Source organism: Rhincodon typus, chromosome 7 (genome assembly GCF_021869965.1).
Source record: "Rhincodon typus isolate 14 chromosome 7, sRhiTyp1.1, whole genome shotgun sequence".
Taxonomy (NCBI): Eukaryota; Metazoa; Chordata; class Chondrichthyes; order Orectolobiformes; family Rhincodontidae; genus Rhincodon; species Rhincodon typus.
The window spans coordinates 24,306,920-24,323,376 of NC_063338.1; the positions used below are offsets into that span (position 1 = coordinate 24,306,920).

General features: G+C 41.8%; 2 protein-coding genes across 3 annotated transcripts in view; both read left to right on the forward strand.

Moving 5' to 3' along the window:
- The first annotated feature begins 470 nt into the window (after positions 1–470).
- LOC109916199 (gamma-crystallin S-1-like) lies at positions 471–9,163 on the forward strand. 2 transcript variants are annotated; one of them, XM_020515909.2, is made up of 4 exons: positions 471–490; positions 4,402–4,423; positions 4,520–4,766; positions 8,895–9,163. In XM_020515909.2, the coding sequence occupies exons 1-4, from the start codon at positions 471–473 to the stop codon at positions 9,161–9,163; spliced, it is 558 nt and encodes a 185-aa protein (XP_020371498.2). The 2 variants fall into 2 exon arrangements, with proteins under 2 accessions (XP_020371498.2, XP_020371505.1); XM_020515916.1 differs by lacking the exon at positions 471–490 and having other exon boundaries at positions 4,415–4,423; positions 8,898–9,163.
- A 7,087-nt stretch (positions 9,164–16,250) lies between these two features.
- Positions 16,251–16,457, forward strand: part of LOC125481027 (gamma-crystallin M2-like) — a 2,075-nt gene continuing 1,868 nt past the window's right edge. Inside the window, exons 1-2 of the mRNA XM_048598717.1 lie at positions 16,251–16,259; positions 16,344–16,452. Of these exons, the coding sequence (XP_048454674.1) occupies positions 16,251–16,259; positions 16,344–16,452 (118 nt within the window). The remainder of the gene's footprint in view (positions 16,260–16,343; positions 16,453–16,457) is intronic.

Sequence of the window (16,457 nt, forward strand, 5' to 3'; positions counted from 1 at the left end):
TTTGTTTCTCATGCCACGTCTGTGGGCTGTTTGACAAAATCTGCATTTCATCCATTCATTCTGACATCAGCTGTGTACCTGTGACAGAAGTAGAAATCAGAGACAGAAAATACTGGATTGCAACAAGTACAACTGATGTAGGTCATATAGCTTACCCACCCATATATAGTGAAATAATTTAACCTGTAAAAATTGAATAGATTCTGGGAGCAAAACTAGTTCATAGAATCCCGACAGTGCAGAAGCAGGCCATTTGGCCCACCGAGTCCACTCTGAATGTCCGAAGATCATCCCACACAGACCAATTCGCCCCGCCACCCTTTTCCCCTCTAATCCTCATTTCCCATGACTAATCTACCTAACCTACAATTCCTGGGCATTATGGGCAATTTTGCTGGCCAATCCACACATCTTTGGACTGTAGGAGGAAACCAGAACACCTGGAGGGAACCCACACAGACACAGGGAGAATGTGTAAACTGTACACACAGTCACCTGGGGGTGGAATCAAACCTAGATCCCTGGTGCTGGGAGGCAGCAGTGCTAGCCACTGGGCCACCAGGCCACCCTATTGGTTTGTTTCCTTCCTTGTAATGTTACTTGTGCCTGCTTAGTATTAAAAGGGACTTTCCTTTGCTTTTGAAATTAGACAACAGATAACTTCTTCAGATCATTTCACAGTTCATGTCTCCATAGCAACTTATGCAAATAATCTTTGAGGAATGTTTTTAACACCCCATCCCTTCATTGTCCATGTTTTAAAGCTGTTCTCTGTGTTTCTGGATAATCTATAAAGCTGATTATTTATTTTTCATTCCTTCCCTCTCAGCCTCTGTCCTTTGCCATTCCCTCTATTCCAAAACTACACTCAATATCAGTCATCTAAATGATTATCAGCTGCATAATATATATAAACAAACCTTTTACAGCAGCAATCTTCTCAGTATCAGCGAGCTGGCAATATGTCCATCGTTCATGTCCCCTTCACAAAGCGAACATGTTCAGAAGTGCTGATCATCCATAATTGTATGTTGGAGCAGATTTCATGAGCTGAATGGCCTACTTCTGTTCCTATGTCTTACGATCTTACATGAGAGTTAGCATTCCCCTGTGACATCACAGTTTATCCAGTTCATCCGAATAAAGAGCTTCACTTTGTTCGGCAAACCACCTCGAGCTTCATTTAGGTCACAAAGACAGAATGAGTTTGAGCATAAAACCATGTTTCCATGTGGTTAACACGCTCAGAACAGGTCCTGAGGGCAATCAGCAGTGATGGGAATGTTCCGTGCCCCTAACTCTTGCTGGAGGTTGGTTCCAAATCTTCTGAAGTGGCGTTTGTCTTTTTTTTTGGTTTTGGGTTGTTGTGAAGCTGAATTGTGAAGCAATACTTGGTTAGCATTGTAAGAGATCACCTACCTTTTGTCGGGACTATAGACTGAATTTGGACAGCTATGTAGCTGAAATACTAGGAGATTTTGCAACTTGAGAATCAAGTGCTGCATATTTTTGAGCTGTGTAATACAATGTTGCTGCTTGACTAATGGAGTGAAGAATTCATGACTGAGTGGCACTGAGATTCTTTTGAGTTGAAGAAATGTTGCCTAACAACAGTCCTCTGATTTGTTGAGCTCTAAAAGCTATAAGTGACAGTACAGCAGAGAGTGAAACATTCAGAGTCTGCAAACAGAAAGCGTCCATTTGAAAAAGACCGGAAAGCAAACAAAGCTGAAAAGAAAGAATTGTAAAACAAAGAAGTGCCTAGATCCACTTCATCAAATATTTAATCAAAGAATATCGGTTAACCACTTGTGCTTTGGACGTTTGATCTTCAGACTTTTGTTAACCCTGCCTACATTCTTTTAGCCTTCCTATACAATTTTTCCCCACTCATAGCGTGTGTGTTTAACCTTTTGTCTTTTAGAGTCAAAGAGTCAGTCATAGCAATCTATAGCGCGGAAAAACAGGGGATGATGGACACAGGAACAGACCGGGATCGACTAGATTAAGTGCAGTCGTTTCGGATCTCCTTGATGATGCAGCTTTTGAGAGGGACTTTCAAAGCCAGATCAGCAAAATGGAAGAACAACAATCCCTGGTGAAGTTTAATGAGATTTGATGATCTATTGTGTTGTTAACATTTGGGAGGAGATGCTGAGAAAGCTGTGGGATCCACCTTGATTGTATTTGCTATTTAAAATATGCTGTGGAGCGTTCAATCATAGTATGGCTTGCCAGTTTCACTGAAAAAGAAAATAAATATTTAATAAAATATATTCCAAAAGATCATTTGAACAGTAGTTACTACCCATTTATTTCAAACTAATCAAAGAAAGTGTTATGCTCCAAGATCAGACCAACAGCTCATCATCATCTTCTCAACAGCAACTCAGGATGCAACCCCAGCCACTGCTGCTCATGTCCCAGAAGTGGATGAAAAGAAAGTATATTACCTGGATAAGCCATATGTCCATTGTAGACCACACACTGGAATCATCAGTCATGTCATAAGTAGATGGTGTCTTATAACCCAGCAGCCACCTTTTGTGATGGGTACAAAAGCTGTTGGCAAATTGGAGTGCCAGAGATTGTAGAAATCAATGACAGCTACTCTGACAGCTGGACATCAGACATCAAACTGCGCCATTTCATGGAACAACAGAACAATTACAGCACCGACTGAGGCCATTTGTCCTGCTGTTCTGTGTCTACTCTCTGCATGAGCAACATATCGAGTCACAATCTTCTGGCAATTTCCGGTAGCCCTGCAATTTTTGTTAAAGACAAATAATAATGAAATTCCTTTTGAAAATCTCAAATTAATCTGCTTCCATTCTGTTCTCAAGATACAGCACTCCAGATTCTAACTACTTGTTGTGTAAAACACTTTTCACTCATATCCTTGTGGCTTCTTTTGCCAGTCATCTTCAATTCGTGTCCTCTGATTCTCCACCTACAGTCACTGAGCATAGTTTCTATTTATAAATTCTCATTATGCCTTGAGTGATTCAGTTGTCTCTTCACAAGAGAACATCCTCAGCTTCTCCAATACAAAGTTCTTCATTCATTGACCCATGATCCCAAATGTTCTTTGCAGCTGCCCTTAATGCCTTCACATCCTTTCTCAAGTGTAGGGAACAGAATTGGACACAACACCCTGGTTGAGGCTGAATCAGGCATTTATAAACATTCATCATTAATTTCATATTTTTATACTCATCACGCATATTCATAAGCCTTGGGAAACCATATGCAGTATTTAGTGATCTGTGCAAATATACCCTCAGGGCTGCTCTGTTCTAGCATCCCACTTAGCAGTGTACTTTTCATTTTATATCACCTCCCCTCATTTCTCTTGTCTAATTAATTAACTTCACAGTTTTCTGCATTAAATTTCATCAACCATTCAACCAGCAATGAAGTTTAACATGATAAGTAGGTGAATAGGAAAGATTGGGAGGGTTAGCTCAGCCAGGTGGAACTAGTTTAGTTTGCGATTATGTTCAGTATGGACTGGTTGGACAGAAGGGTCTGTTTCTGCGCTGTATAACTCTATGACTCTATGATCCTTCTCACACTTTGCAATATTTCTAAGTTTTACATTATCTACAAATTTTCAAAATTGTGTCCTGTCCATGAAAGCGTAGGTCATTGGTATTAATTGGGAACAGTGGGGAAATAACCACTGACACCTGGGGATCCCCACAACATAACATCCTCTAATGTGAAAAACAGCCAGCTAGCATGCATTTTGTTTCCCATCACTCAGCTAACATTTTATCCATGTTCCATTGCCCGTTTCATTTCATAACATTCCAATTTGCTGACAAGTTTATTATGTGATATATTATCAATGAAGGCAAAGAGCAATAGAAAATAAAATCAGAGATGGAGTCATATGGTAAAAAATACACTGATTTCCCTACAAAATTCTTCTAACTTCATTGAAATACCTTGTTAATACGCACCAGAGTTTAATTGGATCCAAATAGATCAGCAAATCCATCTCAGTTGTAATATAAATGTAAGTATTTACAACAATAATGTAGCTTTTGATTCACCTCTTTCGATTAATTTGGGAAGCTGACCTAGGTGTGTATGTTTGGAAGATCTTGATAATGTTTCTGTGACCTTTTTTTTTCAGAACTGTTCAAATGTTGAACACACAATAGACTCTCTCACTTTGTTTTCAGACAACAACTAAAATGAAGTGAAAGCACATTGGAAAGAATCAGTCACATGTCAAGCAACATGTCAAGTGATGTTCATTGTTCTTTTTTCTTGCCGACGTTCAGCACCAAATCATTTAAATAACAAGAGTCTGCAGCAGGGAGGCCATTTTGTCCATCATATAAATACCACACTGTAGATGCTGCAAAGTTAGATCAGTTTCTCATCTAGCTGTGAGCTCAAAATGGGAAAGGTAAGACCCAAGTCTGACTTTATACACAATGCTAGACATTTTTCATATTACATTTTGATTTTCAATCACATTAATTTTGTTTGTATCATTTCATAGATCATCTTTTATGAGGACAGGAACTTCCAGGGTCGGCATTATGAGTGCAGCAGTGACTGTGCCGACCTGTCCCCTTACTTCAGCCGTTGTAACTCCATCCGTGTTGAGAGTGACTGGTGGGTGCTGTATGAGAAACCCAATTACATGGGATACCAGTATGTTCTGACCAGGGGAGAATATCCTGATTACCAGCACTGGATGGGATTCAATGACCATGTCAGATCATGTCGCAGTTACCCACAGGTAAGTTACATGTTTATGTCGTCATCACAGATTGAGGTCTTAAAAATGGTCACAGAGCAAAGTTCCACCACCTCCATACTGTGTTGTCTCTGAATAGAGCAAAGCTGTTGCATTTGGGGATGCTACCCTCTTTTTCACACTTGTCATTGGCAATAACAGTGAAAACATAAATCCAACTGATAGCAAATGGAACAAACGCATCTTGAAATTGGCCAAGTAATTTTTTGGGCATTGCTGGTCACCATGATAACCAGGGTTGAATTAATTTAAATGCAAAAGAATGGCCTAATGTTATATTTTAGTTCCCAGCAGGCAGATTTGATTGTGATTGATTCTTAGATGACTAAGCACTATCCTAAGCAGTGAACAACAGGGGATTATTTTGATGAAATGCTGGCAGTTGTGCTAAGAGGCACATGTGCACAAGGCACATTGTACTCAAGGCACATGAGTATTTGCCCAGATCTATTCATCTAACTTTCCCTTTCCTATTCCTTTTATGCTCATGCGCCTGCCTAGATTTTCCTGAAATGTATTGATATCACATTGTTTGTTTCTGATAATCATTCCCACTTCTACATTGCCAAAGTGGATCAATTCAAATAAACTGCAGGTTCACAACTGGAGCTGTTCATGTTCAATACATGTTTAGATATACGAAAGATACTATTGAATTAAGTATTTTTCTGAAGAAGGGTCGAGGCCCGAAAAGTCAGCTTTCCTGCTTCTATGATACTGCTTGGCCTGCTGTGTTCATCCAGCTCTACACCTTGTTATCTCAGATTCTCCGGCATCTGCAGTTCCTACTATCTCTAAGTATTTTGAATGTTGGTTTAGACTAAGAAGCTATTGGACAAGAAAAATCGATTTAAGTTAGTACAGTTACTGCTTTCTAGTCCAAACTCAGCAAAGGAGGACAAATGAAAGAACTGATTTTGCTATACTTAGATTATCAGAAGGTTATTGATAAAATCCCACATCAGAGATTGGCAAACAAAATAAGAGTAAACACAGAATGTTGAGAAAATACTGTCATGAACTGAAGAATAGTTAAAGGACAGAAAACAGGCAGTAGAAATAAACAGAGATAACAAGGTGTAGAGCTGGATGAACACAGCAGGCCAAGCAGCATCAGAGGAGCAGAAAAACTGACGTTTCGAGTTGAGACCCTCCTTCAGAAATGGGGGAGGGGAAGGGGGTTCTGAAATAAATAGGGAGAGAGGGAGAGGCCAATAGAAGACAGATAAAGGAGAAGCTAGGAGGAGAGGAGACAGACAGGTCAAAGAGGCGGGGTTGGAGCCAGTAAAGGTGAATTTAGGTGGGGAGTTAGGGAGGGGATAAGTCGGTCCAGGGAGGTCGGACAGGTCAAGGAGGTGGGATGAGGTTAGTAGGTAGGAGATGGGGGTTGGGCTTGAGGTGGGAGGAATGGTTAGGGAGGTGGGGACGAGTTGGGCTGGTTTTGGGATGTGGTCGGAGGAGGGGAGATTTTGAAGCTTGTGAAGTCCATATTGATACCGTTGAGCTACAGGGTTCCCAAGCGAAATATGAGATGCTGTTCCTGCAGCTTTCGGGTGGCATCATTGTGGCACTGCAGGAGGCCCAGGATGGACATGTCGTCCAAGGAGTGGGAGGGGGAGTTGAAATGGTTCGCGACTGGGAGGTGTAGTTGCTTGTTGCAAACCGAGCGTAGGTGTTCTGCAAAGCGGTCCCCAAGCCTCTGCTTGGTTTCCCCGATGTAGAGGACGCCACAGCGGGAACAGCGGATACAGTATACCACATTAGCAGATGTGCAGGTGAACATCTGTTTGATGTGGAAGGTCTTCTTAGGGCCTGGGATGGGGGTGAGGGGGGAGGTGTTGGGGCAGGTGTAGCACTTGCTCCGGTTGCAGGGAAAAGTGCCGGGTGTGGTGGGGCTGGAGGGGAGTGTGGAGTGGACGAGGGAGTCACGGAGAGAGTGGTCCCTCCGGAAAGCAGATAAGGTTGTGGAGGGAAAAATGTCTTTGGTAGTGGGGTCAGATTGCAGATGGCGGAAGTGTCGGAGGATGTTGCGTTGGATTCGGAGGTTGGTGGGGTGGTACGTGAGGACGAGGGGGATTCTGTTTTGGTTGTTATTGCGGGTAGGGGGTGTGAGGGATGAGTAGCGGGAAATGCGAGAGACACGGTCGAGGGCATTTTTGACCACTGTGGAGGGGAAGTTGTGGTCCTTGAAAAACGAGGACATCTGGGATGTCCGGGAGCGGAATGCCTCATCTCAGGAGCAGATGCAGCAGAGACGAAGGAATTGGGAATAGGGGATGGCCTTTTTGCAGGAAAGTGGGTGAGAGGAGGTGTATTCTAGGTAGCTGTGGGAGTCGGTAGGCTTGAAATGGATATCGGTTTCCAGGTGGATGCCAGAGATGGAGACAGAGAGGTCCAAGAAGGAGAGAGAGGTATCAGAGATGGTGCAGGTGAACTTAAGGTTGGGGTGGAAGGTGTTAGTGAAATGGATGAACTGTTCGAGCTCCTCGTGGGAGCACGAGGCGGCGCCGATACAGTCATCGATGTAACGGAGGAAGAGGTGGGGGATAAGGCCAGTGTAACTTCGGAAGAGGGATTGTTCCACGTATCCTACAAAGAGGCAGGCATAGCTTGGGCTCATGTGGGTACCCATGGCCACCCCCTTTCTCTGTAGGAAATGGGAGGAATTGAAGGAGAAGTTGTTAAGAGTGAGGACAAGGTCAGCTAAGCGGATGAGGGTGTCAGTGGAGGGGGACTGGTCAGGCCTGCGGAACAGGAAGAAGCGGAGAGCCTTTAGGCCATCTGCATGGGGAATGCAAGTGTCCAGGACTGGACGTCCATTGTAAAGATGAGGTGTTGGGGACCAGGGAATTGGAAGTTTTAGAGGAGGTGGAGGGCATGGGTGGTGTCACGGATGTAGGTGGGGAGTTCCTGGACCAAGGGGGAGAAAATGGAGTCGAGATAAGCAGAGATAAGTTCGGTCAGACAGGAGCAGGCGGAGACAATGTGTCAACCAGGGCAGTCAGGTTTGTGGATTTTGGGAAGGAGATAGAAACGGGCGGTGCGGGGTTGGGGAACGATGAGGTTAGAGGCAGTCATTTTCTGAGTGATATGCTGTGATTAGTGAGGCAGTACAAACTGAGTGCTTCGAAATGTATTTTGATGATTTGCATATGAAGATTAAGTGTATCATTTCCGAGTTTGGATATGGCACATAACTGATGAAAGTGTAGGATCAGAGGAGATTGCAAAAATGCTTCAAAAGTATTTGGGCAAGTTAAGTGGATAGGCAGAAAATTTGCAAATGGAATACATACAATCTGGAAAAAATGTTAGGTTATCTTGAAAGAATGTAAGAAAAACAGAAATACAGAGTGTTTCTTAATGGTGTGAAGCTGGGAAGTGTTGAACTTCAAAATGCTCCTGAGGGTTCACAATGATGAGTCAGTGAATGTTAACTCAAAGGTATAGCAACCAATCAGGAAGGCAAATGATATGTTGTATGTTATTACAAGAGGATTTGTATACAACATTAAAGATACCTTTCTGTAATTGTATAGAAACTGAGTGAGACTGCACCAGGTGTATTGTGTGCAGTTTTGGTCTCCTTACCTAAGGAAAGATATACTTCCCATTGAGGGAGCGCAACTAACAATTACCAAATTAATTGCTGCGACAGTGGGATTGTCCTCTGAGAAAAGATTAAGTAGATTGTTCCTATGTTCTTTAAGGTTTACAAGAATGAAAAGTGATCTCATTCAAACATAGAAAATTTTTACAGTGACTGTCAAAGTAGATGCTGGAAGGATGTTTCCACTGGCTGGGGAGTCTTGAAACGGAAGACACAGCCTTTGAACATGGGACAGGCCATACACCACTGAGTTGAGGAGGATTTTCTTTATTCAGACAGTGGTGAATCTTTTGAATTATTTGCTGCAGAGGTCTGTGCAAGCACAGTTGTTGAGTCTATTCAAGACTGAGATTAACTGATTTCCACATGTTAACAACATCAGGAAAATGGTGGTGAAGTAGAAGGTCACCTGAAATCGTATTAAAGTTTGCCTAAAGGGCAAAATGGCTGATTTCTGCTCCTTGTTCTTATCCTCTTATATTTTGTTTAAATTCTTGTATCAAGGAGGCTCCTCCAGAATGAAGATTTACAAGAGGCCTGACTTTGGAGGACAGATGATGGAAGTCATGGAAGACTGTCTATCTGTCTACGATCGTTTCCGTTACTGTGACATCCACTCCTGCCATGTGATGGATGGTTACTGGATCTTCTATGAACATCCCAACTACAGAGGGCAGCAGTACTTCATGAGACCTGGTGAATACAGGAGCTACACTGACTGGGGAGGTTACAATTCAACTATTGGATCTTTCAAGCGCATGAGGGATTTCTAGATTGCTGTTGACAAAAGTATTTCAATTTTTCTGACACATACCTAACCAGAATAAATAGACACAAATTTACTGCTGTCTCTCTCAGTTGATTGTGTTACAAATGTCTGGGACATATTTTATCCTATTAAGATATTCAATAGATTTGGTGCAAGAATCAAAGTGTAAAATCTTACCTTTATGTGCACAATGATTAACATCAAATTTAGGACATATCAGTGATGATGCACCCAGACTCATTTTCCATTTCTCAGAATTAAACTTCAAAATTCCACACCATTGCCAATTTGTTCAACCAGTTCTACGATGATGCAAATCTAATTCCCTGTGTCTCTTCTCTAAAGGGGACCAGAAGTTCCATTCCTTAAACTTTTAGAGCATAAGACATGAAAAGTAAAAGTATCAACAGTTAATCAAATAACAACAGATGGCCTTTGTCATCTGGTTTTGAAATTACTCCAAGTTAGGGCAGAAAGCTTTAAGTCGAGTATTAACACGTGAATTGATTGAAGAAAGTTGCAGTGAACAGTAAGATCTCAATATATCTGCATTCCTGATTGTCTGAGTATGAAACATTCTGATCAAAATGTCTAGTCCCAGCGCTTTTCCTATTTGGTACTTTCGATAAAGTTCATTTTTAACTCATCCCCTATATGCTCTCCAATCAAGATCTGATCGGCACTCCCCTCGATAGAGAACAGCTTTAAATAATATTAATAAAAGAATGGAGTAGGCATAATAAACGTTCCCTTCACCATAAATATTAAGTGTAATTTATTCCTTGGTGTTGCAATGTCCATGGTTCTGAATGCTGTCCAAAACTCCAAAAGAAGGAATTTTAAACAGGGTATACCTTTCCATTTTCTCATCATCCACGGAAGCAGTCAGTTATGAATATCGCTCTTTACAAGTGTCACACAGGCTGATTTAAACAAAAAGGACTTGCTGCTTTTGAACACCTTCCATGGCCATGGGTTGTCCTAAAGGGCTTCACATTCAGTGAATATTGTTATAGAGTAGTTATTGTCATAATGATGAAAACACAGCAATCTCCTTTAAATTGCAATGCAAGAAATGCATTTTTGTGACATCAGTTGAAGATCAACTTTCTCTTGTTCAAAATAGTGCTCTAGAATCTTTTACATTCACGTAAAGAGCCACATGTCACTGATTTAGAGTTTGTTCCAAAAGATGGTATCTTGGACAATGCAGCACTCCTCAGAGGACTATACAGGAGCACCAGGCTGAATTGTTTCACTCAAGTGGTGGAATGGGGCTTAAATTCACAAGCTCTGACTCAGTAGCAAGACCATCATTTAATTCCCTTCTGAACGTTACAATTGAATTGGTCTGCAGCACCCTTTCATGCAATTTGTTTCAAAGTATAACAATTTTCTGTGTAGGATACAATTCTACTTGCCTCCCCTTTGATTCTCCTGCCAATTACCTTAAATCCGTGTCCTCTTGTTACCCAGCTCTTCCACCACTGGAAACAGTTGAGTTATACTGTAATGAAAGGCCTCATGATTTTGAACTCATTTATTACGTCTCCCCTGAACCTTCTCCACTCCACCAAAAGCCAATTCCAAGTGTCTTGTAATTACATTCCCACAGTCCTTGTGCCATTCGAGTGAACTTTCTTTGCATCCCTTCAAATCCTTGCTATCCATCCTACAGCGAATTCAATGATTATATCTGTGTTGAACACAACGGGGAATGCAACATGTGTCTTGTCCTAAGACACTGACAGTGCTGCAGTGACAGATAAATGACTAATATCACAGCAGCCCAAATCATTTAGTCTCTGGGTTATCTACTTTCTCACCAATCTATCCATCTCACCTACCTCAATCACCTAGACACTTAACCACTGACCCATCTACCAACACCATCCACCTCAACTAGCCTCACTCACATCGATCCCCATTAACCTACTCACTCAGTCACCCACTAGCTTACTTTCCCACCAGCTCGAATAATGGCAAATATGGATTAAACTGTGTAATTATCAAGTTCTCTGTATGAAGTTTGCATGTTCTCCCCGTGTCTGTGTGAGTTTCTGCTGGGTGCTCCGGTTTCCTCCCACAGTCCAATGACGTGCAGTTTAGGTGGATTGGCCATGCTAAATTGCCCATAGTGTCCAGGGCCGTATAGGCTAGGTGGATTAGCCATGGGAAATGCAGGGTTACAGGGATGGGCGAGGTGGGATCTGGATGGGATGCTCTTTCGAGGCTCTTAATGGGCTGAATGGCTTCTATCTGCATTGTAGGGATCCTAAGAACTGCCAGCACCCAATGTCTAATTGTTGCAAACTTAATAGGCAATAGTGCGTTTAAAAATAATAACTAATAGCCAAAAAATGGATGCTGTGATAATCTGACCACAGATTGAGTGAAGTGAAATCAGGGTGAGATTACCATAACTCGCCTGCAGTAAAATCCCCATTCACCCAAAGACAATCATCCCAACCAGTCGTCAGAATCAAAAAATTTGCAATTTATTTAATTCACATAATTATGATAATTTCATGGATTGGGCTATTAAGTGCTTACCTGCCCAATAGCTACCTTGGAGAAATAATGAGCTGACTCAGGAAGATACAAACGGACCTATTTAAAAACCGAAAAAAAACTGCGATGGCTGTAAATTAGGAACAAAAACTGAAGTTGCTGGAAAAGCTCAGCGGGTCTGGAAGCATCTATGCAGAAAAATCAGAGTTAACGTTTTGGGCCTGGTGACCCTTCCTCAGAATGAACCTATATCTACAGCTACTTACATTAATGCAGCAAAGCAGAGACAATGGGAAAAAAATTTGTACACAAGAACTGAAAGTCTCTCTCTCTCCCCCCTTTCCTCAGTCTGTCTCTCTCACTATACCTCAAAATTCAGTATTCTATTCCGGCACAGCCACTAAGCACTGAAAATTCACAATCTGCAAATTTCGCCACAGCTGAAGAAACAAGGGAACTCAACAGTCAACACTCACCCTCATATTGCAAAGAATTTAAGAAGTTTAAATATCAACATTCACTTGTATAGATATCCTCCCCTTCCTTTTAAGTTTATTTCCTGCTGTTTGTGTATGTCAGATGTTGCGTTTGTATTTCCTTTTCTGGTAGTATGTAATAAAATTCCTCCTTTTTTTCAATTCAGGAAAACTTTGCAATTTGGTTCCTTGGATCTAATCTCATTAATCACCCTTCAATTGAGGTGTAATTGCCACTTAATCAAGATAAGTGGTGTGACCAGAGCGGGGAGCCAACCCACCTTCCATGGGTTTGCTCAAACTATAAAAAATAACAACTGAATGACGTCAGCTCATCGCAAGTGAAAAACTTTAGCACTGAGTTTCTTGGGCATCATCTAACTTCACCACACAGGAGGAGGCTACTTGACTCATTCAGCCTGTGTCAACTCACTATTCAGTTTAGCCTCCTCAATAATTTTCTCAGGTCCCTAAAAGTTAATATCATTCAAGTACATGCTCAATTGCCTCTTGAAATATCTCATAGAGCTATAGAGTCCTACGGCATGGAGACAGGCCCTTTGGCCCAAACATGTCCATACCAAACAAAATGTCCATCCACACTAAACCCATTTCCCTGCACTTGGCCCATATCCTTCTCATCCTTTCCTATCCATGTATTCGTCCAAATGCCTTTTAAATGTTGTTAATGTACCCACCTCAACCACTTCCGCTGGCAGCTCATTCTATATGCACACTTCCCTCTGTGTAAAAAGTTGCCCCTCAGGTTCCCATGTATTCTTTCCCCTCTTACCTTCAACTGAGGCCTTCTAGTCCTCGATTCTCTGACCCTGGGAAAAAGACTGAGTGCATGCATCCTATCCATGCCTCTCAAATCTTATACACTTCCATAACATCCCCACTCAGTCTCCTACGCTCTAAAGAAAAAGGTCCTACCTTGAACAACCTCTCCCATAACTCAGTTCCACGAGTCCTGGCAATATCCTTGTAAATTTCTTCTGCACTCTTTCCAGTTTAACAACATCCTTCCTATAGCAAGGTGGCCAAAACTGAACACAATATTCCAAGTGCAGCCTTACCAAAATCCTATAGACCTGCAACATAACTTCCCAATTTCTATACTGAATGCCCTGGCTGATGAAGGCCAGTGTGCCAAAAGCCTTCTTCACTGCCCTGTCTACGTGTAACTCAACTTTCAGAGAACTGTGCACCTGAACTCCAAAGTCCCTCTGTTCCACTACACTCCTTAAGGCCCTACCATGCAGCATGGAACTCCTACCTTGATTTGACTTTCCAAAATGCAACACCTCACACTTGTCTATATTAAACTCCATTTGCCATTTCTCAGCCCACTTCCTCAGCTTACCAAGATCCTGCTGCAATTTCTGATAACCTTCCTCATTGTCCACGACACCACCTATTTTAATGTCATCTTATTAATCTTATTAATCATGCCTTGCACATTCTCATCCAAAACGTTGACATAGATAACAGCAATAAGCCCTGCACCGACCCCTGATGCACACTACTAGTCGCAGGCCTCCAGTCCGTCAAGCATCCTTCCACTATTACTCTCGGCTTCCTACCATCATGTCAATTGTGTATCCAGTTTGCCAGCTCCCACTGGATTCCATGCAATCTAACCTTCCAGAGCAGTCTACAATGTGGAATCTCATGGAATCTGTGTCTACCTTTTCAGGCAGATTTGAACAATCCTCCCTACCTCTTTACCCTCTTTTTCTTCTTTTTCTCACTCTTCAATTGCTCTTGCCCTTCCACATCTATGTGTAGAGTGAGAGAAGTTCTCTGATGAGGGTGGAGTTGTACAGCATGCAGCAGACCATGAATGTAACCTGAGAACTGCTGTGCACAGATGTGTTGTGCAGGATTCATGAAGAACGATTCAGACAGCAACAGCATGGATCCTGCGCAGCAACACAATCCTTCTGGGTGGCAGCATGACTTTCCTAGTCTACACATTGTACATGTGCGCATGGGCCACACGTTGGAATCATCATTCATGTCACGAGAAGATGGTATCTTGTAACCCAGCAGCCAGCTTTTGACTTCCTGTGATGGGTACTATAGCAGTTGGCATAGTGGAGTGCCAGAGATTGAAGGCATCAATGACAGCTACTCTGACAGTTTGACACCAGACATCAAGTGGCATGATTTCATGGAACCATAGAACAATTACAGCACTGTATGTTCTGTGTCTATTCTGCGTGGGCAACACACCAAGGCATAATCCTCTGGCAATTCCCAGGAGCTTTGCAATTTTTTTTTATTAATGACAAATAATTTAAAAATCTCAAATGAATTTGCTTCCATCCTGTTCTTAAGGTAGAGCATTCCCTTCTAATTAGTTGTTATGTAAAACACCTTTTGCTTGTGTCATTGTGGTTTCTTTCACCAGTCATCTTCACTCTGTGTCCTCTGGTAGTCCACAAGCAATGAGAACAGTTTCTATCTATACTTTCTGTTCATGCCCTTCATGATTCAATCGTCTCTTCACAGAACATCCCCAGCTTCTGTAATCCATATATATATGAAGGCTCCTCAATCTTGGGCCCATGATCCCAAATATTCTCTGCAGCCACTCTTCAGGTTTTCACATCGTCTCTCAAGTGTAGGGAACAAAACTGGACACAACACTCTGGTTGACGCAGAACCAGACATTCATCATTACATCGCTTTCTCAACTATACCTGCCATTTTGAAGGATTTGAACAAACATGGGCCTGTTCTGCTCGTGCATCCTCTATTCCATTGTACCCTTTATTTTGTATTTCCTTTTCTCATTCCTTCTGTCTAATTGATTCACTTCACACTTCATTGCATCGTATTTCATTGCGATGTACCACATCTGTCATGAGCCTGATTAATTCCACTTGAATTTTAACATATTCCTTCTTACATTTCAAAAACTTCACAAACGTTGTATGATCTGAAAATATTGGAATTATATCCTCTACATCGAAGTATAGGTCATCGGTATTAATGAAGTCAAGCAAGTTCCTTATCTCTCTCTTGGGGATACCCACAACATAATATCCTCCAAGTGAAAACAGCTGGTCAGCCTGCATTCTGTTTCCCATCACTCAGCCAACCTTCCACCCATGCTCCTGTGCACAGGCGCAGTGGGGAGGCAAGGGCCTAGTGGTATTATCACTAGACTGTTAACCCAGAGACCCAGATAATGTTCTTGGGACCCGGGTTCGAATCCCACCATGACAGATGGTGGAATTTGAATTCAATAAAATATCTGGCATTAGAAATCTATTGTCGATTGTTAGGAAAAACTCATCTCGTTCATTAATGCCCTTTAGGGAAGGAATCTGCCATCCTTACCTGGTCTGACCTACATGTGACTCCAGACCCAGAGAAATGTGGTTGATTCTTAACTGTCCTCTAGGCAATTATAAACGGGCAATAAATGCTGCTGAGGCAGCAACGCCCTTGTCCCATGAATGAATAAAGGAAAAAATAAAATTTCATTCCATGATATTCTAATTTGCTGACAAGTTTGTTATGCAATACATTATCAATGAAAGCAATGAGCAATAGAAAATGAAATCAGAGATGGAGTCTTACAGTAAAAAAAGTCATTGCTATACCTGCAGTGTACCCGCAAACTGCTTCCAACTTTGTTGAAATATCGTGTTAATGTGCACCTTACACAGCAGCAAACCTCTTTCCAGTTGTAATATAAATGTAAGTATTTGCACCAATCAGCACAACAGCTAATGCAGCTTTTGTTTCACCGCTTTTGATTAATTTAGGAACCGATCTGGCTGTGTATGCCTTGAAAATGATCTTGAAAGATCTTGAAAATGTTTTCTGTGACCATTTTTTTTTCAAAACTGTTCAAGGCTCTCCCACTTTGTTTTCAAACAACAACTAAAATGAAGTGAAAGCACATTGGCAAGAATCAGTCACAAGTCAAGTGTTGTCATTGTTCTTTTTTTTTGCCGATGTTCAGCACCAAATCATTTGTATCACAAGAGTCTGCAGTAGAAAAGCCATTTTGTCCATCATATAAGTTCCATACTGTAGATAATGCTGCAAAGTTAGGTCAGTTACTCAACTAGCTGTGACCTCAAAATGGGAAAGGTCTGACTTTATACATGACTCGAGTTCTGATTACTCAATCTTGATTTCCAAGTCTATCAATTTATCTTGTATTATATACAACAGGTCATCTTTTACGAGGACAGGAACTTCCAGGGTCAGCACTATGAGTGCAGCAGTGACTGTGCTGACCTGTCCCCTTACTTCAGCCGCTGTAACTCCATCCGTGTTGAGAGTGAC